This window comes from Erpetoichthys calabaricus, chromosome 4 (genome assembly GCF_900747795.2).
Source record: "Erpetoichthys calabaricus chromosome 4, fErpCal1.3, whole genome shotgun sequence".
Classification (NCBI taxonomy): Eukaryota; Metazoa; Chordata; class Cladistia; order Polypteriformes; family Polypteridae; genus Erpetoichthys; species Erpetoichthys calabaricus.
The window spans coordinates 161185348-161208626 of NC_041397.2; the positions used below are offsets into that span (position 1 = coordinate 161185348).

At 40.0% G+C, this 23279-nt stretch overlaps 1 protein-coding gene across 1 annotated transcript in view; it reads right to left on the minus strand.

Annotated features, from left to right (window-relative positions):
- rcbtb1 (regulator of chromosome condensation (RCC1) and BTB (POZ) domain containing protein 1) overlaps positions 1–19516 on the minus strand; it is a 59243-nt gene extending 39727 nt beyond the window's left edge. Inside the window, exons 1-4 of the mRNA XM_028790459.2 lie at positions 19386–19516; positions 18404–18553; positions 17038–17188; positions 7202–7368 (exon numbers count right to left, since the gene is read on the minus strand). Of these exons, the coding sequence (XP_028646292.1) occupies positions 7202–7368; positions 17038–17188; positions 18404–18529 (444 nt within the window). The 5' untranslated portion in view covers positions 18530–18553; positions 19386–19516. The remainder of the gene's footprint in view (positions 1–7201; positions 7369–17037; positions 17189–18403; positions 18554–19385) is intronic.
- Between the last annotated feature and the right edge of the window lie 3763 nt (positions 19517–23279).

A 23279-nucleotide genomic window follows, 5' to 3' on the forward strand; every position in this document is an offset into this window, starting at 1 on the left:
TAATTATAAGAAACAGAAAAGGATTTATTAGTGGGGAGAAAAAGACAGCAGCTGACTACAAAGTGGTAAAGAGAAGGGCTCCACCTTAAGTAGGCAGGCGGCTCGCATTAAGGCACTGATGGCACAAGCAGCTGTAGGAGTAGATCAGAAAGTAAATGATTAACTAGTAGAAGAATATTCAGGAAGTAAATTTTTTTAGAATGAACAGTTCTTAGTGGTCAGAAAAGTTGAGCAGTTAAGAGGGTGACAGCATAAGGGCTTATTAATATAAAGGAATACAAAACGTGAACTTTTAAGTAAGGAATAAGAGGAGCACAAAGGTGGGAGAGCAGACAAAGTTAACTTCACAGGACAAACAGCAGGCAGTTGAAGGGGAGTATATTACAGGAGCTTACAGGGTCAGAAGGTGTAAATGAACTATAGCAGTTCTTTAAACTAATTTCTTGGATTAAACCTTTTTTGGTTTTACCATTTAAGTTCGACCATTTCATTTTAATAAAAAGTTGAGTCACTTTAGTAATCCAAAGTCAAATTTTAATACTGAGGCCAGTGCAATGCAAGTTCTGTTGGATGTTGGACTTTTTGATGATGGCTTGGAGGAGCCAGTCCTCTAAGAGGGCTACATCTGCAGGAGATGCCAGCTGATTCAGCACCTCGCGCCCAGGATCATTGAAGTGGAGGAGGAGTTAGCTGGCCTTCACTCTAGTAGAAAATTGGTGGACCTGGCCCAGATGTCCTTTAAAAAGATAGCGTGCACCCTTAAGGTAGCATTTGAGGAGATTTCAGACCAGACAGATAGAGACAGGTGGGTCATGGTCACAAGATACAAAGTAAAGGGTGTACACAATCCGGGTGAATCCCCCCAGAACTGGTTTTCAGGTCCTTGTGGAGATGGAATAGGTCTCTGAAGATTCTGAGGTGGTAGGAAGGCATGAGGAGCCCAATTGGGCCAACTCAAACCCAGTTTCCAGAAGGAGAGAGATGTAGTGATAGTTGGAAACTGAATCATTAGAGGGACTGAAGCGAAGGTTTGCTCAAGAGACAGAGAATCTCACATGGTGTGGTGTCTTCCAGGTCCACAGGCGGGAGACCTAAATGTAAGGGTTGATAAGCTCTTAGCCAGAGCGGCAGTGGATCCAATTGTCATTGTCCATGTTGGAACATATGACAAACATAAGTGTAGTCTATCAGTTCTGTGATCCAGATTTAAAAAGCCAGGTGCCAGGCTGAAGAGCAGAACTGACCAGGTAGTCATCTCCAAAGTTCTGCCTGTACCACACGCCAGTCCAGGTAAGACTGAGGAGATTAGAAGGCTTAACACATGGCTCAAATCTTGGTGTAGGTTAGAAGGGTAAAGGTTTATGGGGTATTGAGACTCCTTTTGGAACAGTTAAGACCTGTTCCGGTGTAACAAGATACATCTGAACTGGAGGGGCACCAATGTGTTGGCAAGGAGTATGAGTAGGTTAGTTGAGGTTTGTTTAAACTAGGGTATGGGGAGGGCAAGGAGTTCAGGACAGGCCAGATTTAGAACGGTACATAGAGGGACAAACAATAATGTAAAAGTAAAAATGCATAATAATGTAAATCCTAAGCCAACATTTAAATGCAAAAGAAAAATGAGCAACACATTAAAAATAGCTTACCTTGCTAGAAGTATGAAAAACCAAAACAAGTTAGTTGGAGTAGCATGTAATGGAGCATAATTATGGTATTACAGCAATAACAGAAACCTGGCTAAATAAAGATGAGGATGAGAATAAGGTAGAGGAATACACATTTTTTAGAAAGGACAGACAGAATGGAAAAGGAGGTGGGATTGCTGTTTATGTCAAACAGAACTTAAAGACAAGTTCTTTTCAATTGAACAATGAGGTCCATCTTAGAGAGGACATGAGGCTTAAGAGCATATGATATTATTTATCTTTATTTTCAGAAAGCATTTGATAAGGTACTGCATAAGAGCATAAGAAGTTTGGCAGAAAACTAAAAGAAGTGGGAGTACAGGGTGTTTGTAGATGGGTGCAAAATTGCCTCAGAAATAGGAAGCAGAGTGTTATGGCATGAGGAACCTTATCAGAATTGGCTGATGTTAAGGACTGGTGTTCCACAGGGGTCAGTGCTAGGGCCCCTGCTATTTTCAGTATATATCAATGATTTGCATAGGAATATAAGTAACAAGCTGCTTAAGTTTGAATATGATACCAAGCTAGGTGGATTGGCAGATAATCTTGAATCCGTTGAATCATTTCAGAGGGACTTGGACAGCACAGAGGCTTGGGCAAATTTGTGGCAGATGAAATTTAATGTCAGTAAATGTAAACGATTACATGTAGGAAGTAAAAATGTGAGGTTTGAATACACAATGGGAGGTCTGAAAATCGAAAATGAGAAGGATTTAGGAGTCATAGTGACACTTAACTACCCACAAGTATTCAGAAGCTATTAAGAAGGCTTACAGAAAAGTAGGTTATATAGCACGATGTGTGGAATACAAGTCCAAGGAGGTTATGCTCAAGCTTTATAATGCACTGGTGAGGCCTCATCTAGAGTACCATGTAAAGTTTTGGTCTCCAGGCTACAAAGAGGACATAGCAGTATTAGAAAAAAGTCCAGAGAAGAACAACTAGGCTGATTCCAGGGCTTCAGAGGATGAATTATAAGGAAAGATTAAAAGAGCTGAGCCTTTTTAGCATAAGCAGAAGAAGATTAAGAGGAGACATGACTGAAGTGTTTAAAATTATGAAGGGAATTAGTACAGCAGATCGAGATTGTTATTTTAAAATGAGCTCATCAAGGCATTAGCTGGAAACTTGTTAAGGGTAAATTTCACACAAACATTAGGAATATTTTCTGTACACAGAGAACCACAGACACATGAAATAAGCTACTAAGTAGTAAGGTAGAGAGTAGAACTTTAGGGACTTTTAAAACTAGACTTGATGTTTTTTAGAAGAATATAGTGAATAGGACTGGCAAGCTTTGTTGGGCTGAATGGCCAGTTCTCGTCTAGATTGTTCCAATATTCTAATGTTCAAACTGCTTAATCATTGTGTGCAATATAAAAGTTTCACTACATGCAACAAGGTGGCCAGTGTGTACCATTACAAGTCTGTAATTGTTGCAATGAAAATGCTAGCAATGGTCTTGTTCCTGATAGATTTAATCTATCATGCTACCATGCATTGCACATTTTCCCTCATTATATTTACATGATTTATTGGTATTTGGCCAATTGTTTAAAAAGGATTGTCTTCAAGTATGAGGCTACTGACTGAGAAAACAGCAAGAACATGTTTTGCTGAAAAAGTGTCTACTGAGTGAAAATCACCACAGCCATTCTTCAGGCTTCAGTTTCTGGAACTCAGTCTTTATGTAGGGTTCCAGGTTGCAATACTTATTTCACATAAACAGGAAAAAAAAAAAAAAAAAAACTGAAAATGTATTCATACAGTAACTGAAAAGAGAATTTCAGTCTAGAGTTATAAAGTAGAAAGGTAAATGGACCCAAGTATACTATAAATTTAGAAATCCTCTTAGTGAAAGGATGTCATAGATGACATAAAAACAGATCCCAGGCACCAAGTTGAGGAGCAGTGCATGCTGTACCAACTACACGACGAAACAACTCTGGATCCCGTTTTGCAACCCCCCAGGCAGACACGCAGTCCAGTCCCACCCTCTGGAAATGACCCTCTATCTGCCGCAGCCAGGTGTCACGTGGGTGACCCCTTGGCCTGGTCCAGCCACTCTTGTCCCCAACAATGAGGATCTTACGAGCCGGATCACCCTCGGGGAAATGCGCCACATGGCCATAGTGCCGTAACTGACGCTCCCTCACAACGCAGGTAATGTGCCTCATTCGGGACTCCATGAGTAACCGCTCATTCAACACAAAGTCAAACCAACGGTACCCAAGAATTTTCCGGAGAGACACAGTACTAAAGGAGTCCAGTTTTCGTCTCAGGTCACTGGATAGCATCAATGTCTCACAACGATATAGCAAGACAGGAAGCACCAGGACTCTAAAGACTTGGACTTCTGTCCTTTTGCATAGATATCGGGAGCACCACACACCCCTTTCCAGCAACCCCATGACCCCCCCCATGCTCTCCCAATCCGTCTACTGACTTCATAGGAAGAGTCACCAGAGACATGAATGTCACTGCCAAGGTAAATAAACCTCTCGACAAGGTCAACACTCTCCGCAAACAGACACACTGCTGATGGCTGTGCCCAAGAGGTCATTAAAGGCCTGGATCTTAGTTATAATCCAGGACACTAGCAAGCCCAGATACTCAGACTCCTCGCTTAGTCTCTTGAGCGCCCCGATCAGAGCCTCCATTGACTCCGCGAAGATCACAGCATCGTCAGCAAAGTCACGATCCTTGAATCTTTCTTCACCAACAGATGCCCCACAGCCTCTGGACCCCATAACCCTGCCCAACACCTAGTCCATACACGCATTAAACAAAGTAGGTGCAAGAACACACCCCTGACGAACCCCAGAATCAACTGGGGAAAAACGCAGAGGTCCTGCCTCCACTCTACACAGCACTCACAGTACCAGTGTACAGGCCAGCCATGATATCCAGCAACCTCGAGGGGATCCCACGAACCCTCAGTATCTCCCAAAGGGCAGCTCGATCAACTGAGTCGAACGCTTTGTGAAAATTGACAAAGGCTGCAAAGAAACTCTGCTGATATTCACGTTTGCGCTCCATGAGACCTCTCACTGCCAGGATGCGGTCGATGGTAGACTTCTTAGGCGTAAAATCAGACTGTTCCGGTCGCTGGTAGGTGAGCAAGTGATCACGGATCCTATTGAGGACGACCTTAGCAAGGACCTTACCCGGCACAGAGAGCAGTGTTATCCCCCTGTACTTGCTGCAATCTAGGCGATCACCCTTCACTTTCCAGATAGGGAAGACAAGTCCCGTTTTACAGTCAGTTGGGATGATGCTAGTCTCCCACATGGAAGCAAAGATTGCTTGCAATGCCAGGAGGACAGACTTACCACCAGCCAGGAGAAGTTCACCCCGGATACCACAGATCCCTGCAGCCTTTCCTCCCCCTCAGCTGGTTCACCACCTGTGCAATCTCAGTGAGATTGGGTGGTTCACAGCTAATTGGAGGATCAGCCTCAAGAACCGTGGACCCAGAGACATCCAACGTCCTAGCCAGAGGATCAGCTTTGAACAACTTCTCAAAGTAGCCAGCCCAGCACGTCACAACTGCAGTGCCATCCGTGAGGACCGTTCCATTAGCTGGCCTGATTGCGACTCACCGAGGAACCGATTCAGGTGTGCGTAATGCTTCGATTCCTCTGTAAGCAGGATGTGGGTTGCTAGACCACAGATGGTGTGTCACTTGTATCTGCCCTCAGAGCCATCCTTCTCAGTTCCCAGTACAGACCAGAGTTGCAATTGAGCCGTGCACTGCGACTCCTCTCGATGATATCCAGGGTGCCCTGTGAGATGAAACACCTCCTTCTGGGAACACCGGCAACACCAACACAACCCTCAGCAACCTTCAGGGTCTTGTCATGGAAAGTCTCTCACATCACATTAGGATCGGCAGTCGTACCCAAATCTGAAAATTCCTCAAACAAACTGTGTGCAAACTTATTAGAAACAGACTGGTCTTGGAGTCTGGCCAAGTCCAGGCTCATTTTCCTAGTAGGTGGTAACCTACTGGACCGAAGCGGGATCCTAAGAGTAGTAACAACAAGTCTGTGGTCAGAATTCACAAACTGGGCACTTCTGTAGACCCTGCAGTTTTGCAAGAGCCTCCAGCATCTGCCCACGAGGATGTGATCAATCTCCTTCACCGCACCACCAGTATTGGAGTACCAAGTCCAATGATGTGGTTCAGGGCGCTGGAAACAGAATCCAGCGATTCGCAGCCCCTGACCTTTTGCAAAGTCGAGGAACATGAAGCCACTTTCGCCACGGTCACCAGACCCATGGGGACCGAGACAATCCTCATAGCCAGCCCTGTCAGTGCCAGTGGCTGCAATTAAGTGACCCATAACCAGAGGAGTGTCACCTCGTGGGCACCCATCAACCACCAAGCGAAGCTGCGATTAAAATGTCTCCCTCGCCGAGACATCACTCACCGCGATCGGAGCATACACTGAGACAACAGACAAGGCACCCAGGAAGTGCCGTAATCGGAGTCTCATAATACACTCGTTGAAAGGAGTGACATCAGACACCATCAGAAGAAGCCAATCTGCTACAGCAACAGCTACTCCCTGATGATGACAGCCATTAGACCGACCAGACCAATAAAAGGTGTATCCAACTACAGAGATCTGGCCAGTCCCCAGTATGCGCACCTCAGAGAGTGCCGCCACTGAAATGCAGAGTTTACGTAGCTCCTCCGACAGCAGAAGAAGATGATCATCTTGCCAAAGAGACAAGACGTTCCATGTGCTCACCCGTATGGGCCGCTTCAAACTGGGACCTGAGTGCGCACACCAGTTCCGATCCCCAAAAAGACCTGACCCTATTGGCTCTCCAACGGTTTTGACTGTTCCAGGGAAGGGGCTCCCGAGGGCTTTCCCCCATCCCCTTCATGATGCGAGCAGCCTTCCTATGGGTGACTGCAGCAGAGCTACCCAAGTGGAGAGCAAAAAGGAGTCCTTTCTGTAGTCTCAGAGCTTTGTGAATTTTTTTTTTTTTTTTTTTTTTTTTAACGGTGGCTGGAGTGCCAATCCTGCCACCAACCCCCATGATTTCCCTGCAAGTTGGAGGACCGGATGCAGTTTAACGTCATACCCGGCACCTATATGACTGAATTAAAACACTACAATATACTTCTATAGCTACACAAAACATAGAACTGCAAAAAAAAAAAAAAACAAACAAAACAATTCGACAATTACTATGTTCCCAGTCTTTGCCTCTGTATAGAGTAACAGGCAGAACAGATGTATACAACATCTAGGTCAAAAACATCGTCAAGGCAAGTATGGAGATAAGAGACACTATCACAGATGGAAAATTTACAGATTTAAGTTGAGGGCTATCTGCAAAGGTGGTGAGAAGTTTTGAAGAGTACTGAAGTACAATGTAAAGCTGTATTGCTATTCTAGTCATGATAAGCTTGATTTTTTTTTTTTTTTTTTTTTTTTTTTTTTAAGAGAGGATAAAAGATGACCATTTAAAAGTAGGGCTGCATTATCTAAAAGTATTACCTCTCCATCTGATGTCAAAGCCATTGAATGATGAGAGCCACAGGCCACCTCTGTCACCTTTTTGTTAACAAGGTTGGTAGACACCTGTATGGGGGAGATGCCTTGGTTTGTAGTTCCATTACCAAGTTGACTATACCCATTATGGCCCCAGGCATAGATCTCTCCATCTGTTAAAATAAAATAAAAAAATTTGCATTACATACATCTCTATTATAAAAGAAAATCTTGAGACGAGACTATTGCCAAGAGATTTTTTCAAGTCCCGTGAGACGAGACTATTGCCAGGAGATTTTTTTCAAGTCATGCCCTCCTCTCAACTATTTTTCAAACACGCCCATGGTCCTCTCACCTCTCATTCGTGTGAATGCTTTTGTCAGACAGTTCCTGCGCTCTCAGCTCTTATAATTTTTTTTACGTTTTCCTCAATTTAAGTTCCCAATAATAGAAAACTTATTATGTCAAAACCTTATTGAAGAATTTCATCCTGAAGGGTTATCAACAGAAGAAATGAGTACAAGGGCAATCCTAGCACCGAGAAACGAAGAAGTCAAATGAATTAACGTGAAAACTGTCGATCGGTTACATGGCAAATTGGTTAAATGTGTATCAATAGATTATGCTGAAACAGTTGGTGGTGATGTTGCGGAAGATGAAAACATCATCTTACAATATCCCGAAGAATAACTACAACCGTTAACACCGTCCGAATTACTGTTGAAAGAAGGATGTATCATAATGTTATTGCGTAATTTATGTATGAGTGATGGGCTATGCAAAAGGACAAGATTAGTTGTATTCAAAATTGGTCGAACAATTCTGACATGTAAAATTTTAACAGGCGACAAGTATTTTAGTACATCTTCTGCGCATAATGTTAGACACCAAAGGAGATCTTGATATGCTATTCGTATTAAAATGTTTACAGTTTCCTGTTACAATAGCTTTTGTTATGACAATTAACAAATCACAGGGACAAACATTAGAAAAAGTCTATTTATTAGAGAGAAACAAACTAAAAATTCACTCACGGGCAGTTATAAATTGCATTGTCACGATGTAAGTCCAAAAACTGAATCAAAATTCAATGCGATATTGATGAAAAGTTAATTCAAAAAGTTGTTTTTACTGAAGTTTTACAGTAAAAGAGTAAGTTTAAAAAGTATTTGCGTGTTAATTTCAAAGCCAAACAGAACGAAAACACATAACGCAACGAATACCTCCAATGCAACATTAAATATAATTTTCTTTCAATTTATTGTTTTACTATTTTTTTATTATGGTTAATTACTCGTTGTAATGTAAAATCGATAATTCTATTATGCATATGTAACGGGCATCTGTAAAAGAAATTTACTTCAAATTAAAACCAAAAATATATCACTAGTTCAGAAAGAACCATGCAGTTTTAAATGCTGCTTATTGAACATTCGCTCTCTTGGCATAAAGCTGTTTTGGTAAATGATTTTATATTAAGTACAAAATCTGATCTGCGTCTTCTCACTGAAACCTGGCTTAGTAAATGTGACACTGTCCCCCTAGCTGAGACATCAACAGATGGCTACTCGTTCCTTCATAAGTCTAGAGATTCTGGTCAAGGAGGAGGACTTGGAATAATTCACTGTAACAAAATGGAAATCACTTTTAAAAATTTAGGCAACTTTACATCCTTTTTGAGGCATTCATTAAGACAGATTCCAACACAATTATAGTGCTAGTCTACAGACCACCAGGGCCATATTCATTGTTCATCACTGAATTTAGCAACTTTCTATCCGATTTGGCTATAAATTATGATCACGTAGTACTGATGGGGGATTTTAATGTACACATTGATGTGTAAACTGACACTTTTAGCAAACGTTTTACTTATTTGTTAAATTCAGTAGGATTTTGTCAGAGGTCCAACTCATAATCATAATCACACATTAGATCTAATTATAACTTACAAAGTTGAAATTCAAAATTTAAATATTGCTTCATTAAATGAAGTTATTTCCGATCACTACTTAATTACACTGGATTTAGTCCTGCCCTTGCCAGCACACTCCCAGATTAAAACAAAGACAGTGCTGCATCTAGATTGTAATTCTGCTTCAAAGTTTATAGATACTTTGAGTAAGTCGAGTGTAATTGTGGAAAACCATTTAGATCAGTTAACATTAAATGTAAACGTGGAAAAAAATTTAGATCAGCTAACATCACATTATAATGTGACCTTGAGAGATGCTCTGGACACAGTGGCTCTCCTTAAAACAAAAGTGATCAAAGCACATAGAAACTCTCCCTGGTTTAATGAAAACACTTGAACTCTTAAATTAGAGTGTTGAAAACTGGAGCACAGATGGAGAACAACAAAGCTACATGTCTTTCAAATTTCATGGACAGAGAGTGTTAATAAATATAAAAAAGCTCTCTTTAAAGCTCGCTCAGAATACTATTCTACATTAATAGATAGCAATAATAAAAATCATCGGGTACTGTTTAGAAGAGTGGCTAAATTAACAAATGGAAATTCAGATCAACAGTGCAAAATACCAACAGATATTAGCAGTACAGACTTTATGAATTTCTTCAATGAGAAAATTAAAAATATAAGATCCCAGATCTCTGCATCACAGTACAAACCAAATACTAGCTTAGCAGACCCTGTCTCACATTGCATTCAGCACTTTAGTAATTTTAATCCTGTAACTGAGCAGGAAGTCTTAACTTTAATTTCTAAAATGAAACCCACTACTTGTTCCCTAGATCCAGTGCCAATAAAACTAGTAAAAAGTGCAATGGATGTTCTTGCAGCGAATATTTTAAATATTATCAATAGTTCATTATTGCATGGCACAGTACCTGATACACTAAAAGTATCAGTCATTAAACCATTACTTAAAAAGTCAGACGTAGACCCACACATACTAAATAATTATAGGCCTATTTCAAATTTACTGTTTCTCTCTAAAATATTAGAAAAAAGTAGTCGCCAGTCAGCTTCAGACATACCTTACGCATTACAATTTATTTCAGAAATTCCAGTCTGGTTTCCGCACTGGTCATAGTAAAGAAACGGCACTAACGCGGGTTGTAAATGACATTCTGATATCCTCTGATGAAGGAAACTCCACTGTAATTATGTTGTTGGACTTAAGTGCAGCATTTGACACCATAGACCATTCTATTTTACTGCACAGGCTAGAAAATGATGTTGGGCTTACAGGCACCATGCTCACTTGGGTTTATATCGATTCCAATATGTACAGAAATGTGCTGACACTACTCCATCATTATACACAGAAGTGAGATATGGTGTCCCGCAGGACTCAGTACTGGGACCTTTACTGTTTTCACTTTACATGCTTCCACTGGGATCTATCATTAGGAAACACAATGTTAATTTTCACTCGTATGCAGATGACACCCAGTTATACCATTCATTTAAATCAAATGAAGTTTCTCCGATGTTGTCTTTAATTAGTTGTGTTACGAATTAAAGGAGTGGATGAATGAGAACTACTGGTCTTTAAATACAGATAAAACAGATGTTAATTGTTGGAGGGAATGATGCTGATCACAACAATATTTTGTCATCATTTAACTCAGTTGGAATCCCAATTAATTTTACTGAATCAGCCCGCAATCTAGGAGTTATCTTTGACTCTAGCATGTCATTTAAAGCGCATGTTACAAAGTTATCCAAAACATGTTTCTTCCATCTTAAACATGTTAGGAAATTAAGGCGCTTTCTAAATAAACAGGATCCTGAGAAATTAATTCATGCATTTATCTCTAGTAGGATTGACTACTGCAATGCGGTGTTCACTGGATGTTCAAACTGTTCTCTATACAGCCTCCAGTTAATCCAAAATGCGGCTGCAAGAATTATTACAAGAACAATAATACACGAACACATAACTCCAGTTCTTAAATCCTTACACTGGCTCCCGGTTAAGTTTAGGGCAGATTTCAAAATCCTCCTTTTAACATATAAGGCATTAAATGGCCAAGGTCCGGCTTACTTGTCTGAACTTATCATGACTTACAAACCTGAGCGCACATTATGATCTCAAGATGCCGGTCTGCTTATGATTCCAAGGATTAATAAAATAACAATGGGAGGTCGAGCTTTTAGTTACAGGGCCCCTAAACTGTGGAATGGTCTGCCTGTTACTATAAGAGATGCCCCTTCAGTCTCAGCTTTTAAATCCCGGCTGAAGACTCACTACTTCAGTTTAGCATATCCTGACTAGAGCTGCTGATTAACTGTACATACTGCATCTGTTAGTCATTAGCACTAAAACATAAGTAACAGGATAGTTATAATTGAATTCTAACCTTCACCTATTCTGTTTCTCTTCTCTGTACTCAAATGTGGCACTTGGTTGCATGGCCCACCTGCCAAGTTGTTTTGTCTGCCTAAGGTAAAGTCATCCCTGATGGAGGATCACAGGAATCGTGGGAAAGTGGCGTCCTTTCATCGGATTGGCTGGCCCAGCACTGTTTCAGCCGTGGAATGGCCAAATGGGGGAGGCAGCTTGATGGATGAGGTCTGCAGGACTCTAAACATATCCAAATCTTATTATGTGATATCATCTACTGTTAAATTTTGCTCCGTACTTCTAAAATCTTTATTTTTATACTGTATTGAGGATTTGTTCTGTTCTGTGTATTGTATTGTATTGACCCCCTTCTTTTGACACCCACTGCACGCCCAACCTACCTGGAAAGGGGTCTCTCTTTGAACTGCCTTTCCCAAGGTTTCTTCCATTTTTTCCCCTACAAGTTTTTTTTGGGAGTTTTTCCTTGTCTTCATAGAGAGTCAAGGCTTGGGGGCTGTCAAGAGGCAGGGCCTGTTAAAGCTCATTGCCGCACTTCCTGTGTGATTTTGGGCTATACAAAAATAAATTGTATTGTATTGTAAAACAATTCCCATGAAAATAATCTGTTTAAATTGTACATCCACTTCCCCATATGCAAGTGGCAGATCCGTGAAGTGGCTAGTGCGTAGCGCCCGCCCAGGGGGTGGTGAGCAAAGTGAGCAGGGGGCAGAGCCCCCTAGTAATATTAATAAACTAACTTGGTATTCAGGGATGGTTCTTGCCTTGCACACAATGCTTCCTAGACTGACTTTGCCCCAATGCAACCCAGCATAAGAAAATGGAGTTCAGAGTATTATGGTTCTTAATGCCACTAATCAAGATAACAGAAGTAAGTTATTATGTCTTCTAACCAAACACTTTACTAAATGCTCCTATCCAACTGTTGTAAATCAACAGCCTGGTTTATTAAAGCAACGTGACAAAAGTGTACCTGGGACACATCTACTTTAATGTGTTCTATAATCCCATAAATTAGAGAAAACTAGCTGGTCATGTAATTCTACACTGAATACAACATTCAATACCATCCCAAAAATGTTTGGTTGAGCTAAAAGTCAAATTAGCTTCCATAGTTGCAGCTTTTTGACATGCAGCAATAACCTGGCTGAGGAGGAGAAAAGAAAATTCACTGTTGCCATTATTATTGTTAACAATAGCTATAACTAAAATAACTAAAAAAGGCATTTTGTTAAATGAAATAAAAACTAAACTGAAAATACATACTTGAACACTAGTTGAAATAAAAAGTAAGTGGCAGCAACAACAATCTGTTGATTCTACTTTTTGAATTAAAAAAATTGCCGGTAGCCAACTGTTGCACAATATTATGAGGTGTGAAGGTGAGAACAAAAGTAAGTTTTAGCCCACATTTTCTAGTAGTGCAGAAAGAGGCAGGACAGGGAAATTCCCCCTTAAAAAAGCTTACAAAGAAACAGTGGTACATCAGTCCTCCACCTGGTAACCAATTATTAAAACTTGGCATGGAAAGCCAGTAGGTTGAAGGCACTCAATTACTTTTGTGTTTTGCTCATCCATTACAAACATTATGTGTGTACATTTTGGTGGTTATTTGCTTTGAAATAAATTTGGTTTGCAAAACACTGCAACCAAAAGCTCAGTGGCCAGAAATTTCAATAAATAACTCCAATCTGAAAAAGAAAGCCATGACATCTGATCGGAGTTAAACGGCTGAATCAGACAGAATCCCTCAAGGCCGCGATTTAAGATGAATCAAGTCCACCATCAGATTCACAAAAAATACAATTAGAATATTCTGAAAAATCACGCTGCTTTCATAGGCAAAATGTAACTGATTTTACCTTCCCTAAAAGTGCAAACATGAATGTACATTGGTATGTTAATTAACATGACCTGTGAAGCTTGCTAGATTACAAAATGGAAATCAACTGTGTCTTTTGACACCAAGCCCTGCTCCTCATACTCTGTTGACATGAAGACTCAACTTTTTTTATCCTTGTTCTCTGTTGGTAGCTTTGTACATGAGGTTGTCATAATTAACTGCCTTCATAAACCACTACGAAGTACTTTCTCTGTAGATTAAAATGCCCGATGCTGCTTAAGTAAACACTGGACCTTGAACAATAGGCACTGCTACAACAGGAGTGAGACAGTATTTATATATATATAAAAAAAAGTTCAAAAGATAATTATGTGCACTGATGGCTGGAGCAAAATGGGGCTCGCCAATTCTTTTATGCTTTAATCTGTAGATTTCTACATTACCTTTGCCATGGAATTTTTACACAGTGTGCATTTCTATATTTACATAAATTCATGATGTTCTTGCCATATTCTGGTCTTACCATTACCAGAAATAAAGTCCATCAGCTACGTTAAAGCTCATGTAAAGTGAAATTCATTCGTCTTTCAACACAGTCTAAAGGTAACTTCTAACCATTATTTATTGCCTGAACATCACTCATGGACCCACGGTTCAAGATGTGCTAAAGAGTTTCAATTTGGTCAGGGGTAAAGTTTTAATCATTATTTTCTTGAGCTCAAAAGTAAAAAAGCAATATCACACTGCAACTATTTAGCATGCAAAAACCTTCTTTCAGGACGTTTGGGGTTTCTCAGAGGAGTGGCCCATCTGCTTGGTTTTTCATGTTTTGTGTACGACAATAGAATGGAAAAAGGCAACTGCAGTCATTAAATTTGACATCCTCTCTTACTAGAAGTTATGTAACATGCCCTGGTTTAAAAGAAAGACAGAATACGTTTCTGATCATCCTTATCCTGAAGCCTGCCAACCTATTAGGCACTGTTGTTTATGAACAAAGTAAACACACACAAGTGGCAGGCATGTAGCTATAACCATCAGGTATGAAAAAGTTATGAGCTTCAACTGAATGACAACAGTACCTGGCAGGAAATGCTTTAAAGTATGTACTAGTGTGAGCAAGTTTTTTTAAACAACATAGTATCTTGAATTCTGACTAAGTGTAAGGCAAATCCAGCACTTATATTATTCCTCTTATTGTTTTAGTATATAGATTTAGAGCACTTGAACTAGCAGCAGTTCCAGAGAACTTAAATACAGTGATCCCTCCTCGATCGCGGGGGTTGCGTTCCAGTAAAAAGTAAAAACCATATGTTTATATGGTTATTTTTATATATTTTAAGCCCTTATAAACTCTCCCACACTCTTAAACATTTCCCGCACAGTTATACAGCATAAACCCTTTGTATTCTCTTAGATATTAGGTAAGATTCGTTGAAATTATGTATGTAAACAGTTTATATACAGTAAAACCTAAATATTATTTTAAAGATGGAGCGTCTCCAATATCACATACGATAGACAGGCCACCAGCAATAAATATGTACAATGCAAGAAAAACTGCATACAGTAAACTGTGTGTACAGTGACACTAAATGTAGAAAATTAATTATGGTTACTCACCAACAATGACATGACAACTTGTCCGATAACGACGAGTTTAATTTTACTGCACAACAAAGGACAGCGTTACAGCTCTTCTAAAGGAGCCTCTTCAGGCGACTGTGTAGCACCGCTGTTGTTCTCTTTCCGGCAGTCTTCAATCCAAATCCCTAAAGCAGATTCCATCCGGACTACCGCCTTATTATGTCCACTTACAACTCATTTTGCGCCCTGGTTAAAGGACACTGCGGCCGTAGATCTTATATTCTTTTACTCCTTTTTAAATAAAAAGAATCGTGGACTCATTGATGCCTTACTGGCGTCCTACAGCGGTGTAGCTGTTCCCTTCCTTCAACTTATCCAAAACTTTTTACCTTTTCGGCAATCATTAGCATCTTCCGTTGGCACTTGGGCACGGCCCCTGAAGCAGTAGCAGGTGCAGATAGTTTTGGAGCCTTAACGAAAGGCTTGACTATGCACAAAGATAAACACAAAAGAGCACAAAAGTTAACTCTTTACACAGCGAAACACGTTGATGCTGAATGAGCGATACGAGACTTCGTGGTTAACGCAGCGGAATTGAATTTGCCACTCTGTCACTGAGCCTATCAGCACACAGGAACTTAACTGCGTGCTCTGATTGGGTAGCTTCTCAGCCATCCGCCAATAGCAACCCTTGTATGAAATCAACTGGGCAAACCAACTGAGGAAGCATGTACCAGAAGTAAAAAGACCCACTGTCCGCAGAAACCTGCGAAGCAGCGAAAAATCTGCGTTATATATTTAGATATGCTTACATATAAAATCCGCAATAGAATGAAGCCGCGAAAGTCGAAGCGTGATATTGCAAGGGATTACTGTATTTTATTTGATTTTTGTGGTGCGATATAATTTAATACAATGGCGTGTTGTAATCTAAATTTTGCTTCTAAATGGAAGCTTACTCCTGTCACCTAGGGTTTGTTCCAGCACTCTCAAAATTCTCTCCATGTGCCATCTGCATCCCTTTGTCCACGAAATGTAAAAAAATGAGATGTGGCCATTGAATTTTCAACTGTATAGACTTCAAATGAAATGTATAAAATGTAACCAGTTATTTATTAAATAAAGAACTGGACTTTTCTTATTTAATAAATCCATAAAATGTATATTGCATAAACAAATTTCCTTGAACATTATGTTTAAACATGTGTATAAAGAAGGTAAACAGTCTTCTGGGACAAAGCTGCAGTACCGTGACTTGTATCTCAACTCATTGGTTCTTACTACATCACCACAGTAAGAACACTGCATTTACAGAGGACGCTTATGGTGCCTTGAAAAAATAAAACAGCAAAATTTGGTCAAAAAAAAAAAAAATCACACATCCCCTGGATTTTCAGCTGATAATTGGCTGCAAATATCTGGTTAATGACAGCATTTCAAACTACAAAAAACAGAGCTACAGGTCTGCCCATCCACTTCCTAACCCATACATAATCAAGTAGAGACAGAAAAGCAGCTGTTTATGTGTCTCAGTTGAGAGTATGCACTTCCGAAAATGATTTGCATACTTGACTGCTGTACTGTGAAAAAGTATTTGTCTCTTCCTGATTTTCTCCATTACTGTAAATGTACGACAATGAATTGTTTCAGATCTTCAAGTAAAATCTAACATTAGAAAATGGGCATCTAAGTACCCTGCCATGGACTGGGGCCTTACCCAGGGATTGTACCTGCCTTGTGCCTGATGCTTGCTGGGACTGGCTCCAGTTTACCTGCAACCCTGCCCTGGATAAGCGGATTAAGAAGATGGATGGATAGGCACCCGAGTACACAATCATTAATTTTTACATTTACTGAATGTAAAAACACCACCAACTGACACCATTGGAAAAAGTAAATCGATCCCTAATAAATAAACCAAAATTAAGGGATACAGAGTAAGATGGCTGAACACATTTGCCTTTCTCAATATGAGCAAAACAAGCGGATAACAATTCTTAAATACATGTGTAGCTCACATAAAATATTTTTAACTTAGATTTACCAACCCTGTAATTTTTTTTTAAAAAAGATCACCATACCTTCAGTTGCAAGTATGACATGGGGACCACTGCCATAACTGAAGCGGATGATCTTCTTTCCGCACAGCACATCCAACTTTTTTGGCACAATTGTACTTTGATTGTCACCGGTCCCAAGACAGTTACTGCAGTTCAGTCCAAGGGCATACACCTGTAATCAGCAACTGTTAAAATTAAGGGGCAAATAGAAATTTCAGAAAATTCAAAGAAAATTGGCTGTGAATAACATGTTGGATGTGTGTTGTACTGCAAAAATCTATAAGAGGTTTGATTCACAATGCACAGTAAAAAAATAGCCCCGACTTTAAACGAATTATCTGAAGAAGAAAACATTTTGACAAGAAATAGCCATTTTGTACAAACAAAGCCCATTATATTCCATTACTGCATATCACCTGGTCAATACAATGAAAAATTATTATTTTAGCAAAAGCATCGAAATGCAGGACACCTCAACTATTTTCACCAACTCTATATTTGGTCAGTATAAGTGACTGTGCATGCACTAGACAGAGAGAGAGTGTGTCAGGGGCATTGCTACAGGTGGGCAATGACTCCTGAAAAGGGTTGTCTTCCCACCCAAAGACTGGGGGAAGAAAAACAAAAGTAAACAAAATGTTTTGGTTTAGTTTTTAAAGTTATTTCCTCTCCAGACATGTCTAAATGCCCATCCCAGAAACACCACTGGTGTGGGTGTGTGGTTTAATGGACTGGTGAGCTTTCCCAGTTTGGTTCTCACCAACTACTGACCCATCTAACCACAACCCTAGATTGAAATATACAAGCTCAGAAGATGGACGGATGATGAAAACCACACAAGTGTGTAAACACACGAGAGGATACCATGAACTGATTTGATTGATGGACTGCAAATGTTTTAGTATCTCATTTCCTAACAGAGGTGCCACTCAGCTGGCTCCAGACCCACAGTGCACTCACTGTCAAGAAGTTCCTGCATTTTAATGTTTTTAAGGAACTTTGCTGGGGAGCTTGAATGTAGATTTTAAAGTTTAGGTGCATGTTTATTAAAAGCCGAACAAAACATTCAGAAACTACTTAATCCATACTTGGTCACAGGAGGCTACTGCTAATACTGGTAGCACCAGGATCCCTGGGTGGGATGGCAGTCCACTATTGGGCCCACTAACATACATACCCCCATGGAACCAACTAACCAAGAGACCACACAGACTTGTGAAAAGCATGCAAACACACACAGGATTCAAAACCCACTGAACAGTGAACTACCATGTTGCCGGAAATAATTAACAAATCAATAACAAAGCAAGAAAACTAAATTTTCCCAACTGTAAATCCAGACAGCAGACACAAAGTACAGCCATAGGCAAAATAGGTTATGTCTCACCTCATCATTATGCGTTATATAAATGGCTTCATTTCCTGATGTGCCAAAGACACAGGCTTGTCGAATCAATGAGATTTCCTGAGAATTCAGCACTGTGAACAAAGGCCACTTTTGTACATCCACCATTTCTGCATTCTTCAACCTAAAATGCTTAAAAAAAGGGGGTGATGAGCCCAACAAGAAAGTTATATTCATTGTATACTACTTGTGTAACTGAAAGGCAGCTGCTCCAAGTCAGTAAAATCGCTGTGCAATATAAAGTAGGCAGGAAGGACATTCTACTCAGAATTTAAACTGTAATGCTCAAATTTGTCAAGTTATCCATTTATAGAGTCTACTAATGAAAGTGTGATAAACGTAAAAAGAAGAGGCCTTTGCACCAACAATATGATGTGAAATGCACAGTTCCACATGCAGTAGTGTTTTAACACATCAAAGACAACTTTTTCATTGAATAAATGTTATGTGCACACTACCAGTCGCGTTGCTGAAGAACAATTGTAGTCCAATAAACAATACCGGACAAAAGGCCTGACTGCACACCCAGAAAACTCTTTGCAACGAACCATTCAACAACAATGGGCGGCGAAAACTACTGCACTTTATTACTAGTTAGAACGTCCAAACGAGGCATGCAAAGAGAAAGAAAATGGCCCAGATTTTATTTTTGTTCATTATTAAAAGAGAAAGATTCGACTATTCCAGATTTTAAAATAGGCTTTAACATATTTACCAATGCCAAATGTCTATTACTTCCAGACCTACCCTTAACTTCCGCCTTGAAAAACAGAAGAGCTGTAAATATATGTAAAAGTAAAGCTGAAACAAAATGTTCCGCAAAATGGAAAACGCACACAAACGTTAATTTCCAGACAAAGGGACTATTCAAAGGAAATACTGTACTAAACAAAACGTGCCAGAAGCAGAACAAACAACAAATCTGTAAGGGAAACTATACGAAAAGCAAAAGTCGGTGCATTACCTTCACTGATGACCAAAACGCATCCTAATGCTAAAGCACACGAGAGACACAGCTGACGACTGCTGTGACAGCGCACCTGGAATTTCGACGCGCGCAGCGTCACTTTCACTTTAGATAAGGAAGCATTTGAGACTACAGTAATCAGCATTTAAAACAGCCAATTGGTTGAGGAGCGCATAGGAAAAGTGGGCGTTGCATTGTGATTGGATGAGGTTAAAAAAGGGTAATTTTTGTGACGATTTAAAGAGGCGCCGTCACGGTCATAATGACGCTCCCCATTGTATTACGGATCTATCGCTAAAGTTTCGCCCCCGGTCGTTTTCATGGATTTCTCTCCAATATCCCCAAAGACGTGCCGAATTCTGAAGTGGCCCTGTATGCATGTGTATGTGCGATGGTGTAATGCCACGTTTAGGGCTGTTTCCTGTATTGCAGCCGCTGAATGATAGTGGTACTATTTTGTTGCCCTTCAGAAAAAAATATAGAATGTATGACATTAATTACATTACCAGGGTATTTCATGTTTACAAATTGAAATGGACAGAGACAAATCTCAGTTTGTATTGTTTAAAGTTGACAATAAAACAAGACATCCCTGTTAAATCTTTAAATGTAAAATGGCAACAAAAACTTGTAAACTTGAAAAATTGTTTATGAAAAAAATAACTAGGATGTATATTTCATTGTATATTATACTAGCCGTATTACCCGGTGTGCTGTTCTTTGTTCGTTCTGGAAACATCAGTAAAGGATTCGATGGGAGGCAGGCGGCTAACTCACAAAGGCTTTTGATTTATCATCAAACATTAATTAAAATATTTACAAAAGATGCACGTCTCAATTACTCCCATTTGCTTCTTTTACTCCCCCTATAGTTCATATAATTACCTTTCCTATCTGGTTCCTAACTTTATTTAAATCTTAATTCACAATGTACTACATCCCCTTTACTAAAAAAAGAAATCTTTTTTCTATTTCTTTCTTATTTTACCTTACATTAAAAATAACCAACAATGTACAAATGCACACTTTTTTTTCTCACTTTATCAGTTCACTGCTGAATACTGTGTGCTTGTGTAATCCTGGGGCGAGGGCGCGATAGTACTTAGCCCACTGTTAGGGCTTAAGCGTTACCATTGGCCCATTACAAAATCTTTCAGGTATTTTTACAACCCTGCCCCTTCTAGTGGATCTTTCTTGAACTCGACTTTCCGTTTAGTCTTCCACTTTCTGGAGGTGGTATACCTGCATCTTTTTGTGCTGGCGCCTGTTCTATACTACAGTGGTCTTTTTCCTCCTCCTCAACTATAAAAATGTTACCTTTAAGCAGCCTGAGATGTCATCTGTTGTGTCTATACTTCTGGCCTGTTGAAGTCACAATGTCACATGACCTCGGTTCCTGACGTTTTTGCACCACTATTGCTGGTTTCCAGCCTTGTGGGGTTTTTACGGTGACCATTGCTCCTGGACAAAGAACACAAAGTGATTTTGTGTGCTAATGTTGCTGTGTTAGTCTATGCTTGACTTTCTTTGGGTGTCTGAGTTTCAGCTTGGGACTTGTTACAGGGAGGGTGCCTCTGAAACATGGTCCATCAATAACTTTGCTGGTAAGAAACCTAATCCTGTTACTGGAGAATTTCTCAGACTAAGTAATGCAAGATGTGCATCTGTGTTGGTCTGGTAAACATTCTTAAGCATTAGTTTGATTGTCTTTATTGTTTGCTCTGCCATACTGTTTGAGAATATCCAAGGCTTGAAAACGTCCATGTTAATCCCAGTCTTTGGCAAACTGCTGCACCTCTGTATTGGCAAAAGGAATGTGGTTACTAATCACTTCCTTAGGAATTAAATGCCTTGAAAACACAGCTTTTAGTTTTAGTTTTGCAATCACTGTTTGTGCTGTTTTGTACCTAATCTGCTGTAATTCTGGGCATTTAGAAAAATAATCTACTGTGAGAAGAAATGACTGACCATGTAGCTCAAAGATGTTAACACCAACTTTGTACCATGGCAAATCAGGTAAGTCTTTCAGATGTTGTTGTCAAGCACTGCATTTTTCTATCATTTGTTCTATATCGGTTTACATGCCAGGCCAGTACATGTACTTGCATGCTTGTTCTTTGAATATCTTGATAAGCAATGTGTATTTTTTCTAGCACCAATGACTTCTACCAGAATCAGGTAGGGATGATAAATCTGTCTCCCAACATAAAGATGTGATTACTGATCCTGATACTGTCTCTGAGTGGCCAGTATACTTTGTGGGATATGGCCGGCCATTCATCCCGGCCAATACCCCCAGGCCGCTAGATGGAGCCTTCCTTGCAACGTGGAGATGCCCCGAATTCCAGCAGGGCATCATGGACTATGGAGTTTTAATACACAGCCCTGCTGGATAACATCAGAGTCGCCAGGAGACGCTACAGGGAGACACAGACGTTTATTTTCCATACAGCCTGGAAGTAAATCCCAGTCACATAGTTGGAAGAAATAAAGTGCTTCCGGGCTGATGAAGAAAAGGAGAGGTTTTTACCTGACCCAGAAGTGATAGAAAGTCACATGGACCTCAATGACCTCAGAAACACTTCCAGGTCATGGACTATAAAAGGATTATGGGAAACCCCAGAAGATTGAGCTGAGTTGGGAGGCAGGGTGGCTAAGCGTCTGGGAGTGGAGGATGCTTTGTGCACTTATTTATAATAATAAATATTATTATTGGACTTTTATCTGGTGTCTGACGTCTGGTCTGTGGCTTTAAGGGGTCGACAGTGTCTCTGTCACAACTTGTATACTTACCTGTTCTTTTGTATAGTGCTCAACTTTTGGAATGTTTCATCCTCTGGGGATGCAGTCTGTGCTTGTGTATATAGCTCCTTTCCAACAGCTTTGACTGCTTCCATGGCATAAACAATTTTCTCATTCTCACACATGCGTTCCTCCAATAGTTTCTTCAACTTCATATGCTCAGGATAAAGCATCTACTATAAATATATCATTGCCAGGTGTGTACTTTACTTGAAGATCATAGTATTGCAATAGAAGAAGCATCCTTTGCAGATGTGCTGGCATCTGTCCTAAGGGCTTTGTGAAGATGGCTTCCAGGGGTTTATGATCTGATTGGACGACTAGGACAACAATGATGTACTGATGAAACGGCTTTGCTGAAAAAACTACAGAACACAAATTCTTTGGTAGAGTGGATACTGGAATTGTAAGCTGGTTCAACTGAAGATGAGTATGTGTCCTATTCACCTCACTCTCACATAGGAACATAGTAATCTTAGTAATCATAATTCATACTAAAACATGACATACAGTTAAAACTGGACATGTGTGTGCGCCCAAAAAATTCAGATGTATAAAACGGTGCATAAGCTAAGTTCCATGCACATTCCCTTTATAAATCCCAATCAATGTGAATTTTAATGCACAGGCACGTGCCTACAGCCCCACCCTAACTCCCTCCAGAATTTTGCAAATTTGAAAATGTAGATCAATATATCAAAAAAAAAAAAAAAAAAAAAAAAAGTTGATGTGAAAAGTCGCAACCCACCATCTGTGTAATCTGATTTAGACAAAATTACAAAAGCTGACCCCCATGCCAAATATGTGACTCCAGGTGGTGATGGTGCTGTTATGTCGAGCACATCTTCGGCTACTGGCTGTGCACGCACCTCTGCCTTGGAAATACTGGGCGACCATCTGGCTGTGTGGTAACGAATGCTGCTCTGGAGTTGCTGTGGATGCTGTATAAAATGTGACCAGTGAACTAAGGAATATAAGGGCTGTACTATGTGATATTGACCACAAATTAAACGAATTGGTTAAAAAATATATGCGGCGTCTGATTACAACTTTGTTTGAATAAAATTAGCAGAATGTAAAAACAGGTAA